Here is a 23,392-nt window from a genome sequence, read left to right on the forward strand (position 1 = left end):
GGCTCTGTTCCGGCCACTTATATGTCCAGTATGGTGATTAGCTGTTCATCAGTTTTCTGTATCAAAGTCTTCATCCACCTGTTCTCATTGTGGAAAAGATATTTTAAAATTTACATTGATTTTCTTTTTTATTTAGTAATTTATTTTTTCCGGCCAGCCTTATTCTCAACTAAAAACAGACGGATTACCTAATTTGGGCCAGGAGTGAAGTATTGCCTCAATTACAGAAGTTTAAGTATCTCATTGTCTAAATTATGAGAAGAAAAGAGGTCAACGGTTGCAACGAGAGAGGGTCTGCAGTTATGTAGATCCTAAACCCGGTCAGTAGTGGGAGATTTACTTTTCCTGCACACTGAGCGGAGCCAGCTAAGGTGGACCCGCCCTTAGGATGCCTCCTGGGTACATCCTAAACACCAGGGAGGTGTTTCAGACAGGTCCTGTCAGAAAGCGACCCAGAAAATGCTGGAGGGAATTTACCTGTAACATTCCCTGGGAACGCCTTGGGATGCCACCAGGGGAGCTAATGGAAGTGGCTGTGGAGAAGAGACTCAGGACTGTCCTGCTAGAGCCGCTGTTCCTGTAACCTGGACCTGGATAAACTGAAGAAGATGAAGACACCTGGTGTCTTTTTGTTTTAGGATGGCCTAAGGGCTCACTTGGTGTTAGAGGGCATTTAGAGAAATTAGCGTATTGGTGTAAATAAATATTTAGTATGCCACAGCAAAAGAATGACCCTGATGAAAACCTGTTTTAGTGTTTATTTCTATTTGTAATTGAAAGTATCTGAAACACAAAAAAATGTGTGAAGGTAAATATGTGGCTACAAATGTGTCGAGGTAGCTCTGGCATCTTGTCTGGCCGGGGAACACCTTGGACACCCCTAAAGGAGCTGGCCCAAGTGGCCGACATTATTTTCTAAATGCAGACAGTTTGTTTGCCATTGCATCTACCTTTCTGTGGAAAGTCCTCATGCACTCTAGTTTTAAAGCTTGTGTCCCATTATTAACATCTCAGTTTGAGTTTTATTTGCTAGAAACCAACACATCCTCATGGAATATATTCAGTTTTGTTTTCTGGCTTTTAAAAAGGTAAATGTTCAGTTTGTAGTGGGGTGAAGGATAGATCTGAGCAAATAGGAACAACTTTGTAGTTTTGCATCCGCAACACCCCTCTGGTTTAAAATTATACTACACATTTAAGACTGAAACACAAGAGGAACTGCTGAAAAGCCTTTATGTGAGTCACCCTTTGTTTTAACATATTCAACCATTTGTGTTCTTTCCTGTCAAAGGTACGGTATGTGAACTCGACATTGATGAGTGCGCTTCATCTCCTTGCAAGAATGGAGCAAGTTGCTTTGACCTGCCTGGTAATTACTTCTGCCAGTGCGTGGCTCCGTTTAAAGGTAATGAGCACTGAGGGAAGAGGGACAAAAAGCAAAGTTAATTAACTTCACATGCTATTATTTTCACCTGTCTGGACCCACTTCACATGTCACAACAAAATGAAGACATCCCCATTTGCCATCTCTTGTTAGATAAAGAGAACTTGACCTATTAGGCAGATGTGAGCTGCAGTTGATGTTTGCCACCCGAGAGACACATTCCATCAGTTTGTCAAAGGCTAAAAATTGGTGTTGCTATTCTGCTCCTTAATAGCAGATACCCGTAATTTTTATGATGTGACTGTGATTATGAGTACTGTTTCAAGGGGAGAAGGAACCATTATGTTTAAAAGTCTTCCAGTAGAATTCTCAGGAACACATCACCAGTAAATTAATAATAAATGTGAGAAACGTCCTCCCAGTCTGACTCTTCCTAGACACATTTTTGAAGTGCCCTTGTTTAAACCTGAAAGCTGCTCTCACGGACCTAATTAGCTTTCTTTTTGTTGTGGAATCTTAGAAAAACTAAAATCAAGAAAACACTTCACACATCTTAGCTTTGCATGAGCAGGACTGTGAGAATGATGGCTGAGAAGCACAATGACACACTTCAAAGAATTACTGGCAGAATCTAGTTTAAAAACATACAGGTTTAGGAGTCTTAACCTAAATTTGATGAAACTGTTGAAATAAAGGTAGCAGGACTTTTATGTTGTATAGGTGAACACCTTTTTAATGGAAGTAAAAATGAACAAAGATTCTGCTTTCTCACATCTGTCACATCCTTCACTATTTTCTTCACGATTAAACCACAAATGCTATTTTGCTAATCATTCCATTTTGTCTGTTTTTATAGAGATTATCAGATGTACACCACCTGTTATTTATATATTGTCTTGAAAGCATTGTATGGTTTGATTTATCTTGTGTGCATCTTTTATTTTCTTTTACTTGCATGAGAGCCACTTGCATTGTGATCAAATGTGTGTTTCCTGCATGCTCTGCTTGTGGTGTTACATAGCTTTTTTTCTTGTTTTTTTTTCTCTCAATGTATCACTAAAGACTGTCATGTTAAAGGTGTGGAACACTGAAAAAACATTTTATTATTATTTCTGATTATTATTTCTGATTATAATTAGTCACTGAGTTTAGCATGCAGGCTGAACATGAAAATAGTCTCCTATAGTTCTTATCATGGAAAATCCACTGTTATCGTGTTGTAATGATTTCCTCATGAAAAAAAAAACCCAAACCTGTTTTTGGCTGTATTCATCCAATTTATTGTTTCAGCTGCAAATTTTGAGTTTTACTTTGAAAATCCTGTAACTCCATAATGGAAACTAGTCTCGTCATCAGGCCTTCTCTCTCGGTAACTAGTCTTTGGTCTGACACCCGTCTCCCCTGGCCTGCACAGGATATGTGGCTAAGGCGACAGGTGTTACGTAGCAGACCTGGTAGTCACGTGGTTATAATGCTGGGCTGGCATGTAGTTTTGCTCAGGTCCCAGAAGTCACTTTGTTTATTCTTAACTTTTTCAGTATTATGTTTTATTTATATATATATATATATATATATATATATATATATATATATATATATATACTTTACTTTACTTTGTTTATTTAGCCAGTGTGAGACCACATGAGGTGAGCAGTGTAAATGAACTAAAATGAGGCTTGGAAATGACCAAATTCAAAGATGTTTAGAGACACAAAATAGTTTGCAGAAAATCATCAATAAAATTAAAATATTAAATTATGAACACTTCAGTCAGCTAAATAAATTACTGCCAACACCACCGAAATTCAAACTCATGTCAGCATGTGGTAAGACTGAGATGGATGACAGATGTCTTAACCACTGGGCTTTCATAGCCAATTTAACTACTGACTAATAACCTAAGATGCTGGGCAGAGTTTCGCTGAAATGAACCGTTTTATTTCCGGGTATAAAGTCAGGCTGGTTAGAATAACTCACATTTAAGATAAATTACATCTCAGTTGTGGAACAGAATTATTTCATCATATATTGTGTCTACCTTTGCTATTACATATTTAAAATGGCATGATATGGAACCATTCACATTCATGGACTTGCCCATCTTGACTCGCGACGGGAAGGCTGTTGGTTTAGCATCCTGGAAACAACAGAGAATGTCTCAGCTAGTAACAGCTAACCGCTAGCAACTCCACCACACAGTAGGACCCCTCCAGACTTGTGTTATTTGTAGAGATAAAAGATCATTGTTACAAAACAAACAGTCAGCGGTAGAGTTGTGTTGCTCTTAGCTAATCAGAGGAGAGACTCCAAATCCTGCTGTCTGAAGGTCGTCTCTGATGTGGCATTGTGCTAGTTCCTGAAACAGGCACATTGGACCTCCTTCAGAGTATGACTTACAAAGCATTCATTCCTACTAGAGGCCACTGCAAATGTATTGATTGAACGAGTGTCCCACACCTTTAATGAATTTTACATTTAATTTAGATTTTTAACCCATGTGACAATATTATAATATATATATATAGCATTACTGATCCATTTGTGCAGTTTTAAGACATTTTCATTATTTTTAGCGAATAATTAAACACAACATGCATTGTAGCGGTTATACGAAGCACACACTAGGTTTAAACTGCTATGTCCACAGGTCTGAAGTGCCATTGTACTTTTACTTGGATACTTCTGTCTACTGGATGGTCTTTCTCTCTGTGTTTTCTTTCTTCACTCCAGGTCATAATTGTGAATTCCTACCCTGTGAGGCCAGTAATCCCTGCGAGAATGGCGCAGTGTGTGTAGAGGAGTTGGATCAGGACCATTTCCCCTTGGGCTTCCGCTGTCACTGTCGTCGGGGCTTCACTGGCCCCCGCTGTGAAATCAATGTGGACGAGTGCAGCTCCAGTCCCTGTTTTCACGGTTTCTGCTATGATGGTAAGAAACAGCTTGTGTTGGCAACATTCTTAATAGCAGGACCTTCCAAAGGGTGCAAAGCCTCCTACGTGCATTCATGCACGTGTGTTCACACAGACACACATGAGATTCTTCTTCTGCTTTGCACAAACCGTCTTGTGCATTCAATCTTGGGATCAACATTTACAAAGTAGGCAAACTAATAAGTTGGTCTCTGAAATCTGTGAACACATCTATTTTTGTGTTTGCCCTCAGTGTGTGTGTGTGTGTGTGTGTGTGTGTGTGTGTGTGTGTGTGTGTGTGTGTATTTGATTTTTGCCACATTTGCAGTTGAAAATATTTAAATAAATCAGGCATCATTCATCATAAACACATACATCAGGGCTTACAGTGTATTTGTTACTTGACTGTTTTGATTTTGTTTGTAGTTACTGCCAAAAAACATGACATCATCCATTTTGTGCCCTGCCTGGCTGAGACAGTAGCTCTGAGTAGGAGTGCTGCTAAGAATAGAGAAAGAGAGAATGTGTGTTAAACCCAAGACAGTGTCTTGCTTAATTTATGTGGAATCTCAGAGGAAGATGTAATCAGAACATGCAAATGTTCTCAGCTGTGTTTATTTAGCACAACTCCTGTACTGTAACAAAGAGACTCGTGAGGGAAAATAAGCCGGGTGGGAATAAGATGCGCCTGTTTGAGTATGTAGAAGTCAGCTTGAGGAGAAATTAGCCTTTGACAGCAGGATTTGGACTTTTATTTCCTCAAACTGTCTCGTTTGGATTAATACAAGTTCAACTCAATTCAAGTTTATTTATATAGCGCCAAATCACGACAAGAGTTGTCTCATGGCACTTCACACAGTAAACATTCTAATACAGGTCAGTTCATTAAGCCAATCAGTAAAAAGTTTCCAATGTAAGGAATCCAACAGGTTGCATTGAGTCACTGACTAGTGCACAGACAGAGCAGACACACACACAGACACACACACACACACACACACACACACACACACACACACACACACACACACACACACACACACACACACACACACACACACACACACACACACACACACACACACAACATATATACTAAGTAATGTTTCTATGGTTACAATGTGATTTCTTAGTAAATATTCTCTTTAGTGAGAGATAAACTATTGTATTTATCCTAGTTATTTAAAAATTCCTAGTTAATTAAAATGTCAAAATTCAAAAGAAAAAGAAAAATTTCAGGACTATTGTCTAATTTTATCAAAATAACGGCTTAAGTGGTTTAGTTCAACAAAAGAACAGTCGGTGCTTTATTAATGTGCTTAAAAGGCTCTTTGTGTTTAATTTCTAAATATCAAAAGCCAAAATGTCTGATGGCATCAATGCAACCCTAATATACCGTCTGGGTTTAGTATGGGTTCACTTACCCCTGTCCTTGCACTCACATCAGCTGACAGCACATTTATTTACACAGGCTTTTGATTAAAAAAATTGTATTTTGTGATACCTTGCTATGTTTTATAGGAGTGTGTTTTTCTGGTTTTATGTCTTTATGGATGTGGTTGTGTGTTTCTCCCTTTTTATTGTTTGTGAAGCACTTTGTGGTCCTTTCTGTGAAAAATGTGATATAAATACATATTATTTACTTGCCATTCAGTCAAAATCTGGTCTTTAAAAACGGCTTCCCTCTAAATGTCTTTGTCAGCAGTTAAACATCTTCTCTGCTACCTGTATCATAAACAGGTCAGCTTCTTTGCTTTTGCCCTAGCTTATTTCTGCTACTTTCATGTTTTTGGTCCATTAATGTTATAAAATCACTGCATCTGTGGTCCTTGTTGCTAGATGAGTGTTTTGTCTTCAATCCAGCTCTACTTGATGGAACACACATGATTAGCTTCATAATGTGACTGATAAAGGAAATCAGTAAAGCGTAAATGTTGCACTATAAACAATGATAAATGACATGATCTGTAACACTAATCTAATTTTCTCCAATATAGTTCACCTCAAGCAAATTTCATTTAAATGCTCATTAATCAAAAATAATAGAAGGATAAAAACTCAAACTCTATAATAGGAATTAGGAATTGTTTCCCATTGGTCAATCACTGCAGCGTGCTTGAGCTGATTTATCTAAAATTAAGAAAAAACTGGCAACATTTGTATTTTGTTTTGGTCATTACAATTATAATCACACTACTTACTCAGTGCTGCATGTTTAGGAGATGTGTATTTGAGTCTTTTGTATCTCTTACCTCAATTTTTTCTGAAGCCCTGCTGATGTTTCACCTTTTTCGTGCTGTGATATAACAGTGATGGGAAGTGGATTACTGTCTAAGACTCGCCACCTGTTCTTTTGAGACTATAGCCAGCTGGATTGACCAATCCTGAGCCTAGCCAGGTCACGTTAGGTCAGAGAGCCGGGCCTCCAGGACCTGTTGGCCAGTGCTAAGCAACGGCCAGCCAAACAGCCATCAGGGACAACACTGCGTAGCCACAGTGGCTGAGATGAGTAATGCTGCTGCCACCCAGGGCTTAAAGCATTTAATGAGAGTAATAGCATCTACACGCAAAAAGACAGAGTGACAGCATAGATTACGTGGTAAATCTTTGGGATAATGAAGAATCCTGGGACCCTGACTGGGGAAGTAATAAATTTACTCCTGTAAGAAGTGCAATTACCTCTGTCACTGGCTGCCTGTACCAGTGTTGTGTAGGAGAAACAGAATGATGCATCCCTCTTTAACATCATTAATAATTAAAGAGGGGAAGGAATGGATTATTAGACAAAGGAGAATCTTAATTTCAATGGGAAAAGCCGCCCATTTATAGCATCTGTAAAGAGGAAAGATTCACAACCGCCTCCTTCTATTGATCTACATCTTCCACTTTTTGGTATTCTTTGTTAGCCTAGAAATCTAGAACGACCGTAGCAGTGTCAAAAGATTTTGCTCAGCTGGTCAGTCCAGCCAAACTCCATTGTAGCCTCAGCAGGTCGTTGGCCTGAGCAGTTTTATGTCTTACCAATCAGAGTGCTCTATAGGTGTCTTTTTAACATCGGAACTTCAGGGTAATTTTACCAGAACTTCCTGCTATGCACGCCTCCACTTCACTGATCCAGCTTAACGGGCCGTTTACTTGGCCATTTGGAACCAATAGAGTACCGGAACAGTGGTAGGAACTTGGAAAGGCCCAGTGAATCGCTGAGTGGAACTTTTGGTTGTTTCATACGTAATTCAGTAGGAAAATTCATCAGCAGATGTCGTCCAAAACAACCGGCATTGGTAAAATTATAAAGAGTTGTTGGTGAAGTTGAATGGAAGCACAAGCAAATAAGCACCGTTCATGCTGTTTTAAAATCATCGTTGGTAAACTCTCTACACCGAAATATGCAGCGGAATTACTGCTACAACTACTTAATTCACTGGACTTTGTCTCACATAGCACCCTAAAAACGGGGCATTCTCGTCATTGAACGCTACATTTAACATCACATAGCAACTCTACTGGTCTTGCAAAGGAATTAAATTATGTTGTACTTTGCCCAAATAACCATATTATTAATGGGACGGTTTAGGGTGCTGATCAGTGACATCATTCACTGCTGAAGCAAGTGCAATGGCCTTTTTATACTAGGAATCCTAAGTTGTTTTTGTGTTTATCTTGCTTCTTTTTCCTTTCTTTCTGTCCTGATTGTGCCCTGTGCAATTTTATGACCAAATAAATAAATAAATAAATAAATAAAATCAACAATAATTTAAAGATCATCTTAAGTAATCAACACCTCAGTTTCAGCCAAAATATTCATGATTATCATTTTTGCCGTAATCGAGCAGCCCTTGGTCAGATTATATATTTACATTTATAGAATAGCTTGCTCGACTAATTCCTTGGTGTAACAGATGAGATGTTGAAGCTTTTATCAAACGACAGAAAGGACTGCTGAGAAGTACATTTGAGGATGGCTAGAGTATAACCAGGCTTTACTGTTCCTAAAGAAGATGTCTCTTTAAAGGTCACATCCATTAAAAACATGGAGTCACAAGGGTGATTGTGTTTTATGCCCATAATCAGCACTTACCTTTGTAGAGACCCAGAACCCACAGAGATCTAAATTATTTTTATGATGCCAGGTGCTGCAACTAATTTTTCTTTTCCAGTTGTAGATGGTTTTTACTGCCTTTGCAGTCCTGGTTATGCTGGGCTGAGATGTGAGCAAGACATTGATGACTGCGTCAACAGTTTGTGCAGTTCCAACTCAGTCTGTAAGGATCACCATCAGGTAAGCAGGCACTTAGATATGTTTCTTTTTGGCAATATTATGGCCTTTAAAAGGCCCTAACATGTCCTTGTGTCCTTTGAATCACTGCCATTTGTAGCTTTTCATAAAATATTAATAGACCAGTACATACTTCTTGTTATGACTAGTATGTGAGGCTTGAAAGCATTCCTTTTGTGGTTAAATGGACACACTTTGAGGAAGAAAGCACAGATTTTTACAAGGAACCCAAACGGCAATGGATTTGTTTTCAGGACATCTTGAGTGTGTGTTTAGGCTTTCATGCCCACAAGCTCACTGTTGATACTGGAGACACAGAAACAGCTGACAAGTCATCTGATTGCTCATGTAGCATGATTGCAACTTGAGGACTGAATCAAAAGCTGTGTTTCCACCATAGGAGTCCCAGGAAGTTTCTGGGAGGGGGCGGTGACAGGAATAATACACTTGCTTGGTTCTCTCAGCTGTCTCCTTACAAAATCTGCCCTTTCAGGATGTTGCCAACACATCAGCTTATCATGACTGTTACGGCAATGAGTGTCACTGATGAGTGCTAAAAACATCCATTAATAAACATTAAAAACTATAAAAGTTTTGTTCTCTCAAGACACACTTTAATTTGATCAATTCCTTGACCTGAATAATCACCGCTTTTTACGGAGTCCTGAAGGAGACCGCAAAACAGCCTAAGTTACAGCATCATGGAGGGATTTCTGCTTCATTTCTTCTGCATTGGGAGTTTAGAAACAATGATTTTATATCAGTATTGCCTGCTGGTGCTAGTTGGAGGGACCGGTGGTGCCAGTGTTTGGCAGCCTCGACTTTGTCAGCTTGCCCCTAGGCAGCTGTGGCTACGTTGTAGCTCATCACCACCAGCGTGTGAATGTGTGTGTGTGTGTGTGTGTGTGTGTGTGTGTGTGTGTGTGTGTGGGTGAATGACTGGGTGTGTTGTGACACACCTTAGGGGTTTGTAGAACTTTCGAAGGCCCTATAGGGAGCCTAAGTCTCCTCCCTTTCTGGTCGGCTCATCGGTCCCCGGAAGAACGAAAAAATGAATGCAAGTTATTGAGGCTGAAAACGCTATTTTCTAATCCGCTTTGCCTTAGACCCTGGATAACACAGATGTTGTACTGGGATTTAAATGGAAAAGTAATGATGGATGTTTCAACCATGCCAGTCATTTAGCATGACTACAAACCAGACATCAGCACGTCATGTATGTGACATCACCACAGAATCTCCTCTCCCCTAGCTTAGCTGCTACTTAAATGGCCAGATTTTTCTTCATGTGGGAAGGATTTGAAGTTTGCGGAATTCACAGCCATTTTCCCTCTGTTTTCTCCGTGTCTGGTTCGATGACATCACTTTCGTGAAGCGCATTTGTAGTCTTGGACTCATTTTCACACAAAACCTAAAATATCGTTCCCCCTCCGTTTGAAAATAAGCGCATTCTTGGGATCAAATTGTGCCTTTAAAATTCACAGACATCATATGTGAAATCCATGGAATATAACAAGTGGAATTAGAAAATAGTGTTTTTAGCCCCATTGATTTGCATTCATTTTTTCGTTCTTCCGGGGACCCATGTCCCGGAAGTAGATGGGCGTGACATAGACAATGCTGGTGGTTCGGCGACATGTGACGATAACACTTCCTACAACCAGCCAGCATGACTTAACCACAAGTCCCACCCAGCGACTCTGCTGGGCATTTCTGAGTACATGCCTCAAGTTCAGGAACTTAGTTTTGGGCTGACCTGGTAAAACGGAGACAAGCGCATGACGGGAAGTTCTAATAGTGGAAACGAGCCTAAATTCATACTTCTGTTTACCTCTGAGATTCAGCTCTTCAATAAAAATACCAACATCTATCTTTTTTATGTAAGACATAAACAATAAGTTAGATTTGAGTTAAGTTTTTATTAAATACAATAATTGAAATGAATAAATTATAAAAATTAAATGATAATTTTCAAGTGGAGTTCTAAAATATATTGTAGTGAATAAAATATAAAGAACATCTCAAGGGTCAGCGTTTATGAACCTAACATCTTCAGAGAACTATGTCACAAAGTCAACAAATCATGTGACCTAGGTTTGATTTGCTGCTTTTTCTTTTTGGTTTCTTAAGTTACAGAAACCATCACCAACATATGTTTGAGCTCATGTGCGTATTTTTATGTGGCATGCAAGAAAACCAAATATAAAACAATAAACTAGGAGAACATCATTCATTCTGTGCGTTTCATCCAACTGTGTTACTTAACACAGCAAAAGAGTTGTTTTTTTCCTTGATTTAGCTAACGTTTCGACCAACACTGTAGTCTACCTCAGAGCTTCGCTGCTGTTGGTGGCGTCGTTCCGTCGCCCTCTGCTGCCCACTTACACAGTCCCATGCGTGATCCAATGTGTAGACCCCATTGCCTCTGTTCATGGCTCTGGGTCCATGTCTCCTTATTTCTATGGCTTCCTTAATACATCTTTTGTATTTCTGTTGGTCGGTGTTTATGATCCAGGAAGGAACACGGGTCATAAACGCCAAACAACAAAAATGAGGCTGGCTGTGTGTCAATATTTTCTTTGCTCTCTTTTGCCATTTGCTTACCTAAAAATAAATTTTACTTACACACCTCATTTATTCTTTACTAAGTGGTCTGTTTTTACTTTTATAGCACAGTATTATGAATTCTGTTGATATATTGAATATGTTCAGATACATACATTTATTTTGATAGGAAGCTATTAGTTCAACCATTCACTGGTAGGAGCAAAAAAGGATACTTTAATTGCGAGAAAAATAAACAAACACTGACCCATTTTTATCTTTTAAAGAGTTGCACACACTTCATGTGTAAAACCTGTCCTATTTAAACTTCCGCAGAGCATTCTTTAGATGCACATGAAGCAGTTAGCTTAAAGAACATGTTGTTGTGCTTCAACAAAGCCACTAATTAAAAGTTGTAATATACTCCCAGGTAGGGGTTGTATCAACTAGTCGTCTAGTCGACTTCATTGCTCTATAGTGACTTTTTATGCCTTTCATCGACTAGTCGCTGTCACGTGATAATGACCGACAAGATGCAGTCCTTGGAAAAGGCAGCAGGTGAGAAGCCCCTGTGCGTTGAGGTGACGCGCTGTGCCAGAGCGTCGGTATCTGACGCCCGCCGTAAAACGGACATTTGACGGAATTGTGACCTTTACCCTCTTGCAATTTAACCTTCCCCTCACCCCCATCCTAACCTTAACCAGCTTGCGCATGCAAAGCTCTGATTGTTGACGCGCTCCAGACATCTGCGTCCTGAGCACGGACACAGTAACATTATCAAATCAGGTGTTGCCACCTCAAAAACTAATTTAACACGCAATCGTTCGTGTCAGTTCATTTCCTTTAATGTTTTCTGTCTTTTATTTGCGCCTGATGCGTTTCGCTGCATGCTGTGGAGCGGGGCGCTGCGCGCATCACCTTGTCCTCCGACACACTGATCACTGATGCGGCCGGCGAGCAGCTCGTACTCTGCTGTTTTTGTGGTCGGTAGATCTTTTAGAACTGCAGTTCAAAGGTAACTCATGAGGTGAATATATATGAAGCCAGGTAGCAGTTTTTCTTTAGGATTGAGAGGAGATGCAGGAAGATAATAAACAGGCAGGACAGAAAAATAGTCAAATAAAAACAAGTTAGTTTTTGTACCTGGTGGTTGCAACAAACAGACACCACTGAAGGTAATCAGAAGTGAGGAACAGAAAATGAAAGGATTCTTTTAATGTTTAGAGCAGCAGGAACTCCGAGAGGCTGCAGGCGCATCAGTGAGTTTGCTGGCGCTGCGCGGGGGGGTTGAGTGGGTGGGGGGGTGGGGTGGTGGGGGCTGAAGGAAGATGCAGAAACTACAGTTGGTAAAAGAGACGTGTTTAACTTACAAAATGTGGGCGCAATTTTAATTGTCAAGACCCCCCCCCCCCCCCCGCTTCAGGTGTATGACGTCATCAACGACTAGTCGTAGACAGTCGACTTTAAAAAAAATTAAGTCATGCAACCCCTACTCCCTGGTAGTCTATATGGATGAACCATAACATTATGACCACAGGCAAGTCACGATAGTAACACAACTCATCTTATAACAACACTGTTGAGAAAACAAACACATTGGTACCAACACGGTAGTTAGTTGGACACTTTCCATCTACATAAAGATTCTGAACAACATGTTTCTGCAGCGCCTGTCTTGTCTGTCAGGATTGAAGAGGCTTTTCCTAAAACTTCTTAAAATTGGATCAGAGTACACCGTTACATTTTCATCTGGCTGCTGAACTCCCCAGACAGGATCTGATGAATCTGCTGCCGTATTTTAAAAACAAACCTAATCTAAAGCTGATTTATATCACAGCTATCCATCTCGTAAGGGACCTAGTATGAGTAGGATAAACTCCAGGATGTCCACAAATGTTTTGTGTTTACACCTCGATTAGTCAGAGTTCTTAGGTTAGGCACTGGTGATACATAGGCACATGCTGTAGCTAATGTAGGCATAGCCTTTAATTGAACTGTATTACAAAGGAAACTTTACTTACTGGTCCATTATATTTAGTCTATTTAAAGTGATGATCTGTATTTTTCCTAGCAATACGGGGCAGAACGTACCGCTCATTGCAAAGGAGCAGTATTTTTGCGTTTGAGTAAGACCTTACCAATAGATGGCCTTTAGGGTCGCAAAATACACCAGACTCCCTTTCATCACCGACAACGAGTGAAAAGGCAAATGTGTAAAAAACGTTTATGAATGGCGAAAGTTTTGTAACCGTTTGCTACAAATCAGTATATGCATTTTGTCCTCACGGGCTCCTGTAGAAGGAAACATGGTGTTTAATATGGTAAATGGCCTGTATTTGATATAGCGCTTTCTAGAGTCCTGGAACCCCCCAAGGTGCTTTACAACACAGTCATTCACCCATTCGCACACACATTCACACCCTGGTGGGGATGAGCTACAGTGTAGCCACAACTGCCCTGGGGCGCACTGACAGAGGCGAGGCTGCCGAACACGGGCGCCATTGGTCCCTCTGACCACCACCAGCAGACAAGGGGGCTTAAGTGTCTTGCCCAAGGACACAATAACAGAGACAAACTGAGCAGGGCTTGAACCTGCAACCTTCCAATTACAGGGGGAGCACTTACTCCAGTGCCACCGTCACCCATAATATGGCGTTGCCCAGAGACGTTGACCCGCTCCCATGTATTTTATCCCCAATTTTTGTGGTTATGTGTAACAAAGCTGCCAATATTTTTCAAAAAATGGGCATCAATTAATTCATTTTCAATATTTGATGGCTCTTCCCAGAGAGTAACGGTAAAACCTACACATTGTTACTGTAAGTACTACAAATTTGACTGAAATGTCAGTGTCATAATAGTTTAGTTTAAAAGTAGTAAAATAATACTTTGATTATGCAAACATAGGAAAAGGGAATCAAAAAATCTCAGATGCAGGGGTTAAGTTTCACGCCAAGCAAGGAATGCCTGATCTAGGACTTGCTTAGACTTTAATTTTGCTGGTCACAGTTTGCCTTCCGTAGTTATTCGTGTGAATTTAGAACCACAAGCATTGATTTGTTGCAGCTGCAAAGATGCCTTGGGAGCAACGTGCTGTTCGCTTGTGTGGATCAGTACCAGGAGTCTCATTCCAACAGCTGCTTATTTGCCAACAGATTGCAGTGCTGACACAGAAATGTCAGAAATAAAGACTTTGACTTTGTTTGTGTTTTTGTTTTTACCCTGAAAACTTCTGGCGCATGATGCATGCCCAAATTATAAACAAGTGTTTAAAATTTTAGCAGACAGATAAGTTCCCTTTTGTTTCTAACAAACAAATGAAGAGAGAGTTGTTCAAGTAGCCTTAGGATGAGAGGAGACAGTTCTTTTGGTTTAATCGTTGTCATAGCATAAAAATCAGATTTGAAACATTCTGACATTTTCGACTTTGACTCAGATTTTTTAAAGAGTCGCTGCTGAAGAAAAGAATTGGATGTGAAATACAAACATAATGCAATTTTAACCAATATTTTTTACTAGTTCTTTTTTTCCTCGGGTACAGTTTTTATCTACTCATTATTCAAATGGGGCCACTTTTTGGAAACTCCTTCCGACTTGTTTACAGTGCAGCTATTTGTCTCTCTGAACACCGTGTCCCACGGAGCGTTGGCTTATTTTGGAGAATTGCAGTCCCTGAAGGTGACTTAGCAGCAAAAATGAGATTATGTTCGTTTGCCAGGGGTAAGGAATTGTAGTCTCCTGGAGGTATCTAATTCATCATGAGATGGCGGCATTTCCCCTCAACTACCTTTGAGTTTATACAGTGCAAATTATATCAACCTGAGCTTCCCTGCAGCGTGTGAACTAAAGATTAGCATGCATTTAACTTGAGCCTGTTAGGACCTTTGGGCACGAGGTTAGCAAAGGAGCGTTCCCAAACAACTCTTGACCATATGCTTTCCTGCATAATGTATGCAAAGGGGAATTTAAATTAAGCTTGCACCTTGAAATGCAGCAGACAATAAACCATTCATCTCCCATGCTGTGATTTATTATCATAATGCATAATGCAATGTTGATTAAAGGGCACGTAGTCTTTTAAATATAGGAAAAATGCTATTGTAAAATCAGCAAAGTTTTCTATAATGTAAAGCATCTAATGAAATGTTTCACAGTTTGAGATAAAACCACAAATTAAAAAAGTGCTTTTCAGACAGAATGAGCTGCATTAATGCTACATTTTTGATACATGTTGAATGAGACTGAAGAAACACGTTTGTATATTGTCCGTAGGGTGGAGAGTAGGAGGAATACATCTACATAACGGTAATGTGAAGATGTTGACAAGCGTGACTCTTCCTCATTTTAAGCAGATTTTAACAGGAAAGCTCTTTTTTTGTGAGTAGGAGGCCTCATTCTGCTATGTTTTTAACAACATTGGGATTAACTCCTAAAATATTCCAAGGATTGCACCATTTCTTTTTATTGTAACGAGTGTAATCAGTTAAATAAGGACTGCTACTGTTACGTTATGCATCTGTTAGGTTATGGATCCACCAGATTCGGTCAATCGCTTATTGTTGTCCAGGTGGACCGATGTGCATATCCTGCTTTAACTTAATCTGCTTCACTTTGCCAGCGTTTGTTTACTATTTGTGTTGCTATGAGATAATTGGAAGAATGCCGACACAAAAGGGAACATGTCGCCACCTACTGTATCGGAGTGGAACAAATTTCATTTGAGAGTTTAGCTTTGATGTACATGCAAACGAGGGTGAAGGTTCCCAGTTTATTACTTTGGATCGGGTTTAACTCGGGTGACTTGACAGTTCTGAGGTGTAAACAGAAATTGCTGTTAAGTGTCATTGTTTCTTGCAAGAAATGTAACTTTGCGAGACTTCGGGTCACTGGTCCGGAGGGGACCGGGAGACTACTCATTCACCCTGTAAAGGGTCATTTTAGCAACTAGTGGCTCAAGAAAATGATTAAAAAATATGATTGTTAGTGTTTCTTTACCTTTATGTGTAGGGCTGTCACGGTTGAGGAATTCCCCCTGCGGTGATTCAGGGTGGCTTAATATTGCGTTGTGCGATATTATTGCAGGCACTTTTTTTTATTACATTACTATCTAAACATAATGTTTACACATTTAAAAAAGGTTAAAGATTGCCGTGCCTTCTTTTATAACACTTTACTGAGTGCAGATCAAAGGGCAGTAACAACACAGATCGCAGTAACGTTTGTTTCTCCGACAGTCGGAGTCCGACTGAACTTAAAAACAACAAAATTCAGGAGAAGGTCAAACTTTCAAATGCAAATTTGGTTGCTGCATCTAACAAATAAGAAACAAGTCCCCATTTTGTTTAGTTGTTTAAAATCAAGCATAAAAAATTACATGTACCGGGCGCGGGGCACTGTCATTTCACTTTCACACACACGAATGACGGTGATTTATAGCTCGGTCACGTCCTTGTTGCCCACAAGGAAAACCAGCATGTTAACCATATACAGTTTGAGAGAGGATCTGAGAGGGGTGGCAACGTTTCCAGCAACACTGAAAACCCTCTCGGATGGTGCGCTCGTTGCACTAACACACACGTATCTGCGTGCGACTGGCGAGCAAAGGGAATCTCTCCCGTTCGTTGCTCCACCATGTCAGGGGGGTTTCTTTAGGGTGGATGCATTCCTCCTGCAGGTAACGAGTGAGCTCCAGCTCAGCTCAAACTCTCTTCGGGACCAATGCAGAAGCAGTGCTTGTCCGGGACTTCAGCAGGTCTCCGAGCGTTTATTTATTTATTTATTTTGCCGCTGGTGGCAGCTCTGTCTCGGCCAACGACTCTGGCTGCGCAGCAGCTGACGTACTGAAAACCAAAGTGCTCCCAAAGGAGCGAAGTAACGTTTCGTTTTGATACCAGTGCAGCCATCCTTCTCTACATGCATCATTGAGCTGAATCAAGTTCAGTAATCGCGGTGGCCCATGATGCAGCGCGGTGGCTTTCTTCATATTGCGATATTTCATTTTTGCGGTTACCGTTACAGCCCTATTTATGTGTAAAAAGCAGAGAAATGTTACAGAGACACAATCCTGGGCCTTTTAAAACCACCCTAGTGGTGATCCTTCTAAAGGCCTGAACTTCAGCATTTGAGAGCCTTAGAGTGTGTAACATCCATAAAGGGTCACTTTTCACCGGCCATCTACAGAACTAATTCCACTATCTAGGTGAATTTTCTATCCTATCTTCTACAACCCAGAATATACTGCTGTGCTTTGTTACACAAGAAAACAAGATTGTCAACCTTGGTCTCCAAACATAGCTTTACTCTTATCTCAGACTGCTGGATTCCACTCTGAATAAAAAGTGAACTTTTACAACTCATAAGTTAAATAATCATTTATACCGTAAATCCTCTAATACAGGCCGGTATTCAATTAAAGGCCGGGTCTCCAATTTTGGCCGGTGCCAGAGTCGGCGGAGGTGAATAATGGCCAGTCTCTTATTGTGGCCGGGTGGAATGTGGTAACAAGCAAGTACGGGGGGCGGTTGTGTCATCGTCTCACTTTTGATTTGCCAGTGATAGACCGCGAGGGTAACTTTAACCGTGCAGAGACGAAGAGGAGGCGAAAATTTGATATCAAGTTCAAAGAGAACGTGCGTTGCAGAACACTGAGGAGCAATAGGGGTTGTATGAACTAGTCGACTTCACTATAGTGACTTTTTATGCCTGTCATCGACTAGTCGCTGTCACGTGATAATTACCGGCAAGATGCAGCCCTCGGAAAAGACAGCAGCCTGCTGTCAGCAGGTGACAAGCTCCTGCGCTGGGGGGGGGGGGGGCAACGCGCTGTGCCAGAGCGTCAGTACTGACACGCGATCGTTCATGTCGGTTCATTTCCTTTACTGTTTTCTGTTTTTTATTTGCGCCTGATGTGTTTCGCTGCTGTGGAGAGGGGCACATCACCTTGTCCTCCGACGCACTGATCACTGATGTGGCCGCCAAGCAGGGAGCACTCCGCTGTTTTTGCGGTCGGTAATCTGTCTCCTGAGCACGGCCACAGTAACAATCAGGTGTTGCCAAATTATTTAACACGCAATCGTTCATGTCGGTTCATTTCCTTTGATGTTTTCTGTCTTTTATTTACGCCTGAGGCGTTTTGCTGTGGAGCGGGGCGCATCAACTTGTCATCCGGTGACGCACTGATCACTGATGCGGCCGGCAAGCAGCGAGCACTGCGCTGTTTTTGCGGTCGGTTGTCAGAGTCCAAGCCCCCAGGCCGGGCTCTGCCAGCTGACCGGCTTCTGTCTCGGACCACATTACCCAGCATGCCCCTCGCGGGGATTCCCTCCACGTTGCACCTGCGTCATCCATGTCTATATATGGAAGACGCCACACCGGCTCTTCACTCAGTCATCGTTCTACCGTGTTCCATGATCAGAGTATTCAGAAGCTAATACAGCTTAACCTCCACCTGTCTAACTCAGACCTCATCCTTCCATCAGCCTTTCCAGCACCGCTTGCAGCCAGCAGTCTCTAATAAAGCTCGTACTCCCGAAACCAGTCTTCGAGTCTGACATCGGTAATCTGCCTCCTGAGCACGGCCACAGTCAATCAGGTGTTGCCAAATTATTTAACACGCGATCGTTCATGTCGGTTCATTTCCTTTGATGTTTTCTGTCTTTTATTTGCGCCTGATGCGTTTCGCTGTGGAGATCTTTTAGAACTGCAGTTCAAAGGTAACTCATAAGGTGAATATATATGAACCCAGGTAGCAGTTTCTCTTTAGGATTGAGAGGAGATGCAGGAAGATAATAAACAGACAGGACAGAAAAATAGTCAAATAAAAACAAGTTAGTTTTTGTACCTGGTGGTTGCAACAAACAGACACCACTGAAGGTAATCAGAAGTGAAGAACAGAAAATGAAATAATTATTTTAATGTTTAGAGCAGCAGGAACTCCGAGAGGCTGCAGGCGCATCAGTGAGTTTGCGGCCGCTGCGCAGGGGGGGGGGGGGGGAGAGGGCTGAAGCGGAAACTACCGTTGTTAAAAGAAATGTTTAACTTTGAAAATGTGGGCGCAATTTTAATTGTCAAAAACTCCAGCGAACCATTAGTTCATTTTGCTCAAATAGAAATAGAGGCCTGCCTCTAATACTGGCCCTCCTTCCAATAAAGGCCTGGAGCTTGATGAGCTTGAGTCAAATACAGGCCCGGGCCTGTATTAGAGGGTTTACGGTAATCATATGGTTGAATGAACCAGATGTTATATGAAATGTTTGAAAAATCTGTGCCTAATTCAGTGAAGTTGAAATGAATATTGTTCTGACAATGATCCATTTATATTTTATGATCAGTACTGTTTGATTTAACAAGTTAATCATAATCTACACATTCAATGTTCATTAGATGCCAATTTGGGTTAACGCCATCTCATATAAAGTTTAAAGATTCTTTATCCACATTAGAACAGCTTGTATCTGGAAGGGGTGGTTTTCTGAGGGACGTTGGTAAAGCCTACAACATGTCAAACTCTGATTCGCAGAAATGATAAACTCTAGATTTAAAACTAGAGTGATTTCCCGAGTTATTCAGTTTCCAGCTGACACTCCGAAGTGGCCAATTCGGAAACAGCCTCTTTTGAAACATCTCTTTGACATACAGTCAAAACCTGTTTGCACGCTGCAAGCTGACACACCCATACGACACCTTAAGAGTCCATCCGTCTTTGACACAACAACCTTCATGCCTGCTGTGATCCAGGAGACATTTCTAGACCGGAACTGGTCGCACTGCGGTTATTCTACGGAGTTCGGTGCCTTGAGTTCTATCCGACTTCCTGACATTTGAGATCTGACAGGGGTCTCCATCAGGGTTCATAAACATGACCGATTGCGTCTGATGCTGTTTTATTAATGATCAACTCTCTAGTTTATAGCAGACAACAAATTATTTTACACCCAGAATTCACAATCTCTTTCAAATACAAAGTTTCTGATACACATCTACTTTACACCACAGCACTCACATCCCATCACCACATTTACACTCCATCACATATCATAATTCATAGCTTGTCATGTATTATAATTAGTTTAGAAAAATACATTTTTTGGAACTATTTACTTGACTCTGCCTGAGTTAATACGAAGTGTGTTTCTGATCCCTGAACAAACAAAGAACCCTAAACTCTTCTGGTTAAACATTCACAGATCAGGTTGATATTTCATATTTATATGGAATATCACATCTTATTGTTCAAAATTAAATATGCAGTCCTTACATTATAAAGTCTAATGCTACAAGTGTTTCTCAATATGTAGGTGCCTAGCTTTATTGCTTACGAGGACACTGTCCTTCCTTGGTCAAAGAAAACCGTTAAATGGAACAGACTTGCCTCTCATCACGTCACTTAACACGTGTGGTAGTTATATTTTGTACATATAAGTTTCAAAATTGATGTCTAATGAGCAATTTATTTATTAAATTGTGCAGTTATTGGTTAAATTAATTATGTAAGCAAGTTAGTACTGGCTAGCCACTGAAGCTGCAACTACTAAGCAACAAACCAACCATAGATAACTGCTTTGGATCTAAAAAAACGTTTTAGACATAAGCTTGATATGGCTACAATTAGTTTACTTTCATTCAAACTGGAAGTTTGCCGTTGAAGTAGCTGCTGCCAGCTCCTGATCCATTATCTTTTTGAAAACACCACACCACACTGTATTCTGGGAAATCTTTGACACCTCCCACATTCTTGATCAGTTAGCTGAACGGCTAACAAACGGAAGGCAGACACCTTCGTAGCACATGAACAATGGAACACACCTTGGTGGTCCCTGATGACGTGTCTCCTAGGCAACTGGGGCAGGACCAAGGCATCAAGGTGAGGTTCCTTGAGGTTCCAGTTGTTTCATGGGTCCATTGAGTGAGAAAAAACTGAATGTTGCTGTTTTTAAATGTGCTATAGAAATAAAATTGGATTGAAATGGAAGTAGGCTATAAAAGTTATTTTCTGGTCCGCTTTGCCTTCCGCCCTGAATCAAACATATGTTGTACTTCAATTTAAATGATAAATAATTATGTGTTTCGACTATTTCTGTCAGGTAATTTGAGGTTTTTTTTTTTTTTTTTGCTTTCAAAATTCATAATTGAAATGACTACAAATCAGACACGGCTGTGTGCTGTCACAGCAGAATCTCTCCTCTGCCAGCGTAGCTGCTACTTGCCACATAGCTAGATTTATAGTAGGGTTCTCCACATGTAATGCTCCTTCTTCCATCCTGGAAGCAGTGGCGGTTCTACATCGAATTACTCCCCGGGCGAGGCCCCCTTTGAGCGCCCCCCCACTCCCCCCCCCCAATGCCCCCACCACCACCACCACACCACCTGCACGCACACACGCATGTTTTCTACAAACAGGCATGTTTTATTAGAACAACTATTGAACATTCATTTTTCTAAGTTGCACATATTTACATAAATTACTATGAAGTTGTCAGAATGTAAAGCACTATACATTATATACTGTATCAAAATATATAGAATCAAATATACAAAAACAAACAATAACTAAATATTAAGAATATATGAACATAATAGATAATAAATATTCTAAATAGCAAAAATATTTCACACATAACAAACTAAAGATAATCACTACAGCATTGCACTTAGAATAGAAAACACAAACTAAAATTAAAACCTAACCTTGATGCAACGTCATCAATAATGTCATCATATGAAATCTGCTCCCCTACTGAGTGATTGATACTAATCAGAGCCAGGTTAGTGAGCTGCTCCTGAAACATAGTTGACCTCAGGTATGACTTGATCAAGTTTTTGAAAAGCTCCTCTCAGCTTGAGCCACAGTGACTGGCAGAGCAGTCCAAAAGTCGGGGTAGATCTCCAATAGATCTTTATCATGATCCAAAATATTTTAGAATTGCCTCTGAAATTGTAATTTAAACTGACATAAAAAAAACTGTAGACTACCAAAAATGCCAACTTTTACAGAACAAATCATGTAAAAAATAATCAGTGCAGCCATCTGCAATAAATAAACAGGATAGTTGTTGGTGACTGGGGAGTTTTCTTCTGCTTGTGGAGTTGTTTTATTTATTATTATGTGAACATGATCAACATGTGTGTGTTGTTGTTCAGGCAGGCCACAGGCTGCAGCGAGCATTTAACAAATCCTAGTTTGAATCAGTAAAAAACGATTCAAGGACTTTTTTCGAACCATTTGAATATTCGTTTCAATATTTCAGCCCTATTAGCTCTGTTAGCAACTAGTTGACCGCATTTAACCGTTAAAATCCCAGATAACTGGTTCAAAAAATTGAAAACATGCATCATGAGAGCTACATACCTTTATCTTTCTCCTCTTTTTTCTTTTTTTCCCCCTGAATGGGGCACCTGGTGGTTTTAGCCTTTTTATGTTCATCTCTTCTGTTTGGCTCCTGACTCAGTAAGTTTCCTTTAGTCAGGACTAAACAATTTGACCTTGTTGGGGGGGGGGGGGGGGGTGACCACAACATCGTTTTGTTTTTCCTTTTTTTATTGGCCCATTTCACACAATTCAGACAAACCTGAAAGAATGATAGGCCTGTGTTTATGATATTATGAATGAAATATGGAAGAATGTTAAGATGTGATTGACTTTAGCCATGTTAATACAGTTGATTCAGCCCCTGCACGCTCATTTCATTTGGGAAAGACGCAGAGGTGAATTCCCCCGCCGCACCCCTCCCCTTCCTGTTCTTCATAGACACACGGTGCACGTGAACGTTCTCAGTCAGCAGGAGCGCCTGCAGCTGCAGGGGGCGCCAACTTGCTGTTTCCAATCCAGACACTGTCATATGACAGATAATAGAAAACCTCGGTGCGGCGCAGATTTCCTTTTTTTTTTTTTTTTTACTCAGAGCTTGTGCGCCCCTTTTGTGTCATGAAAAAGTGCCGCCCCGGGCAACTGCCCTGTCTGCCCGTGCCTAAAACCGCTACTGCCTGGAAGAATAATGTGAAGCTTGCTAAACTCACAGCCATGTTTCTTCTCCTATTCTCCTTGTCTGGTTTGATGACATCAATGTGGTGAGACGAGCATTTGTAGTCCGCTACGTCTTCTCACAGAAAATCTATAACTTTTGTTGCTGGTTGAAAATAAGCACGTTCTTGGCATCAAAATGTGTCTTTAAAATTCATGGACATTATATGTGAAATCCATGGCACATATCAAATGGGATTAGAAAATAAATTATTTTTCCATAGACTCCCATTCTTTTTTCTTTTTCTTTTTTTCTTTTT

General features: G+C 40.6%; 1 protein-coding gene across 1 annotated transcript in view; it reads left to right on the forward strand.

The window, feature by feature from the left end:
• eys (eyes shut homolog) overlaps positions 1 to 23,392 on the forward strand; it is a 370,767-nt gene that overhangs the window by 121,558 nt on the left and 225,817 nt on the right. The window contains exons 22-24 of the mRNA XM_054750130.2: positions 1,292 to 1,405; positions 4,115 to 4,312; positions 8,451 to 8,572. Of these exons, the coding sequence (XP_054606105.2) occupies positions 1,292 to 1,405; positions 4,115 to 4,312; positions 8,451 to 8,572 (434 nt within the window). The remainder of the gene's footprint in view (positions 1 to 1,291; positions 1,406 to 4,114; positions 4,313 to 8,450; positions 8,573 to 23,392) is intronic.

The sequence above is a fragment of the Nothobranchius furzeri genome, chromosome 12 (genome assembly GCF_043380555.1).
Source record: "Nothobranchius furzeri strain GRZ-AD chromosome 12, NfurGRZ-RIMD1, whole genome shotgun sequence".
NCBI classification, from domain to species: Eukaryota; Metazoa; Chordata; class Actinopteri; order Cyprinodontiformes; family Nothobranchiidae; genus Nothobranchius; species Nothobranchius furzeri.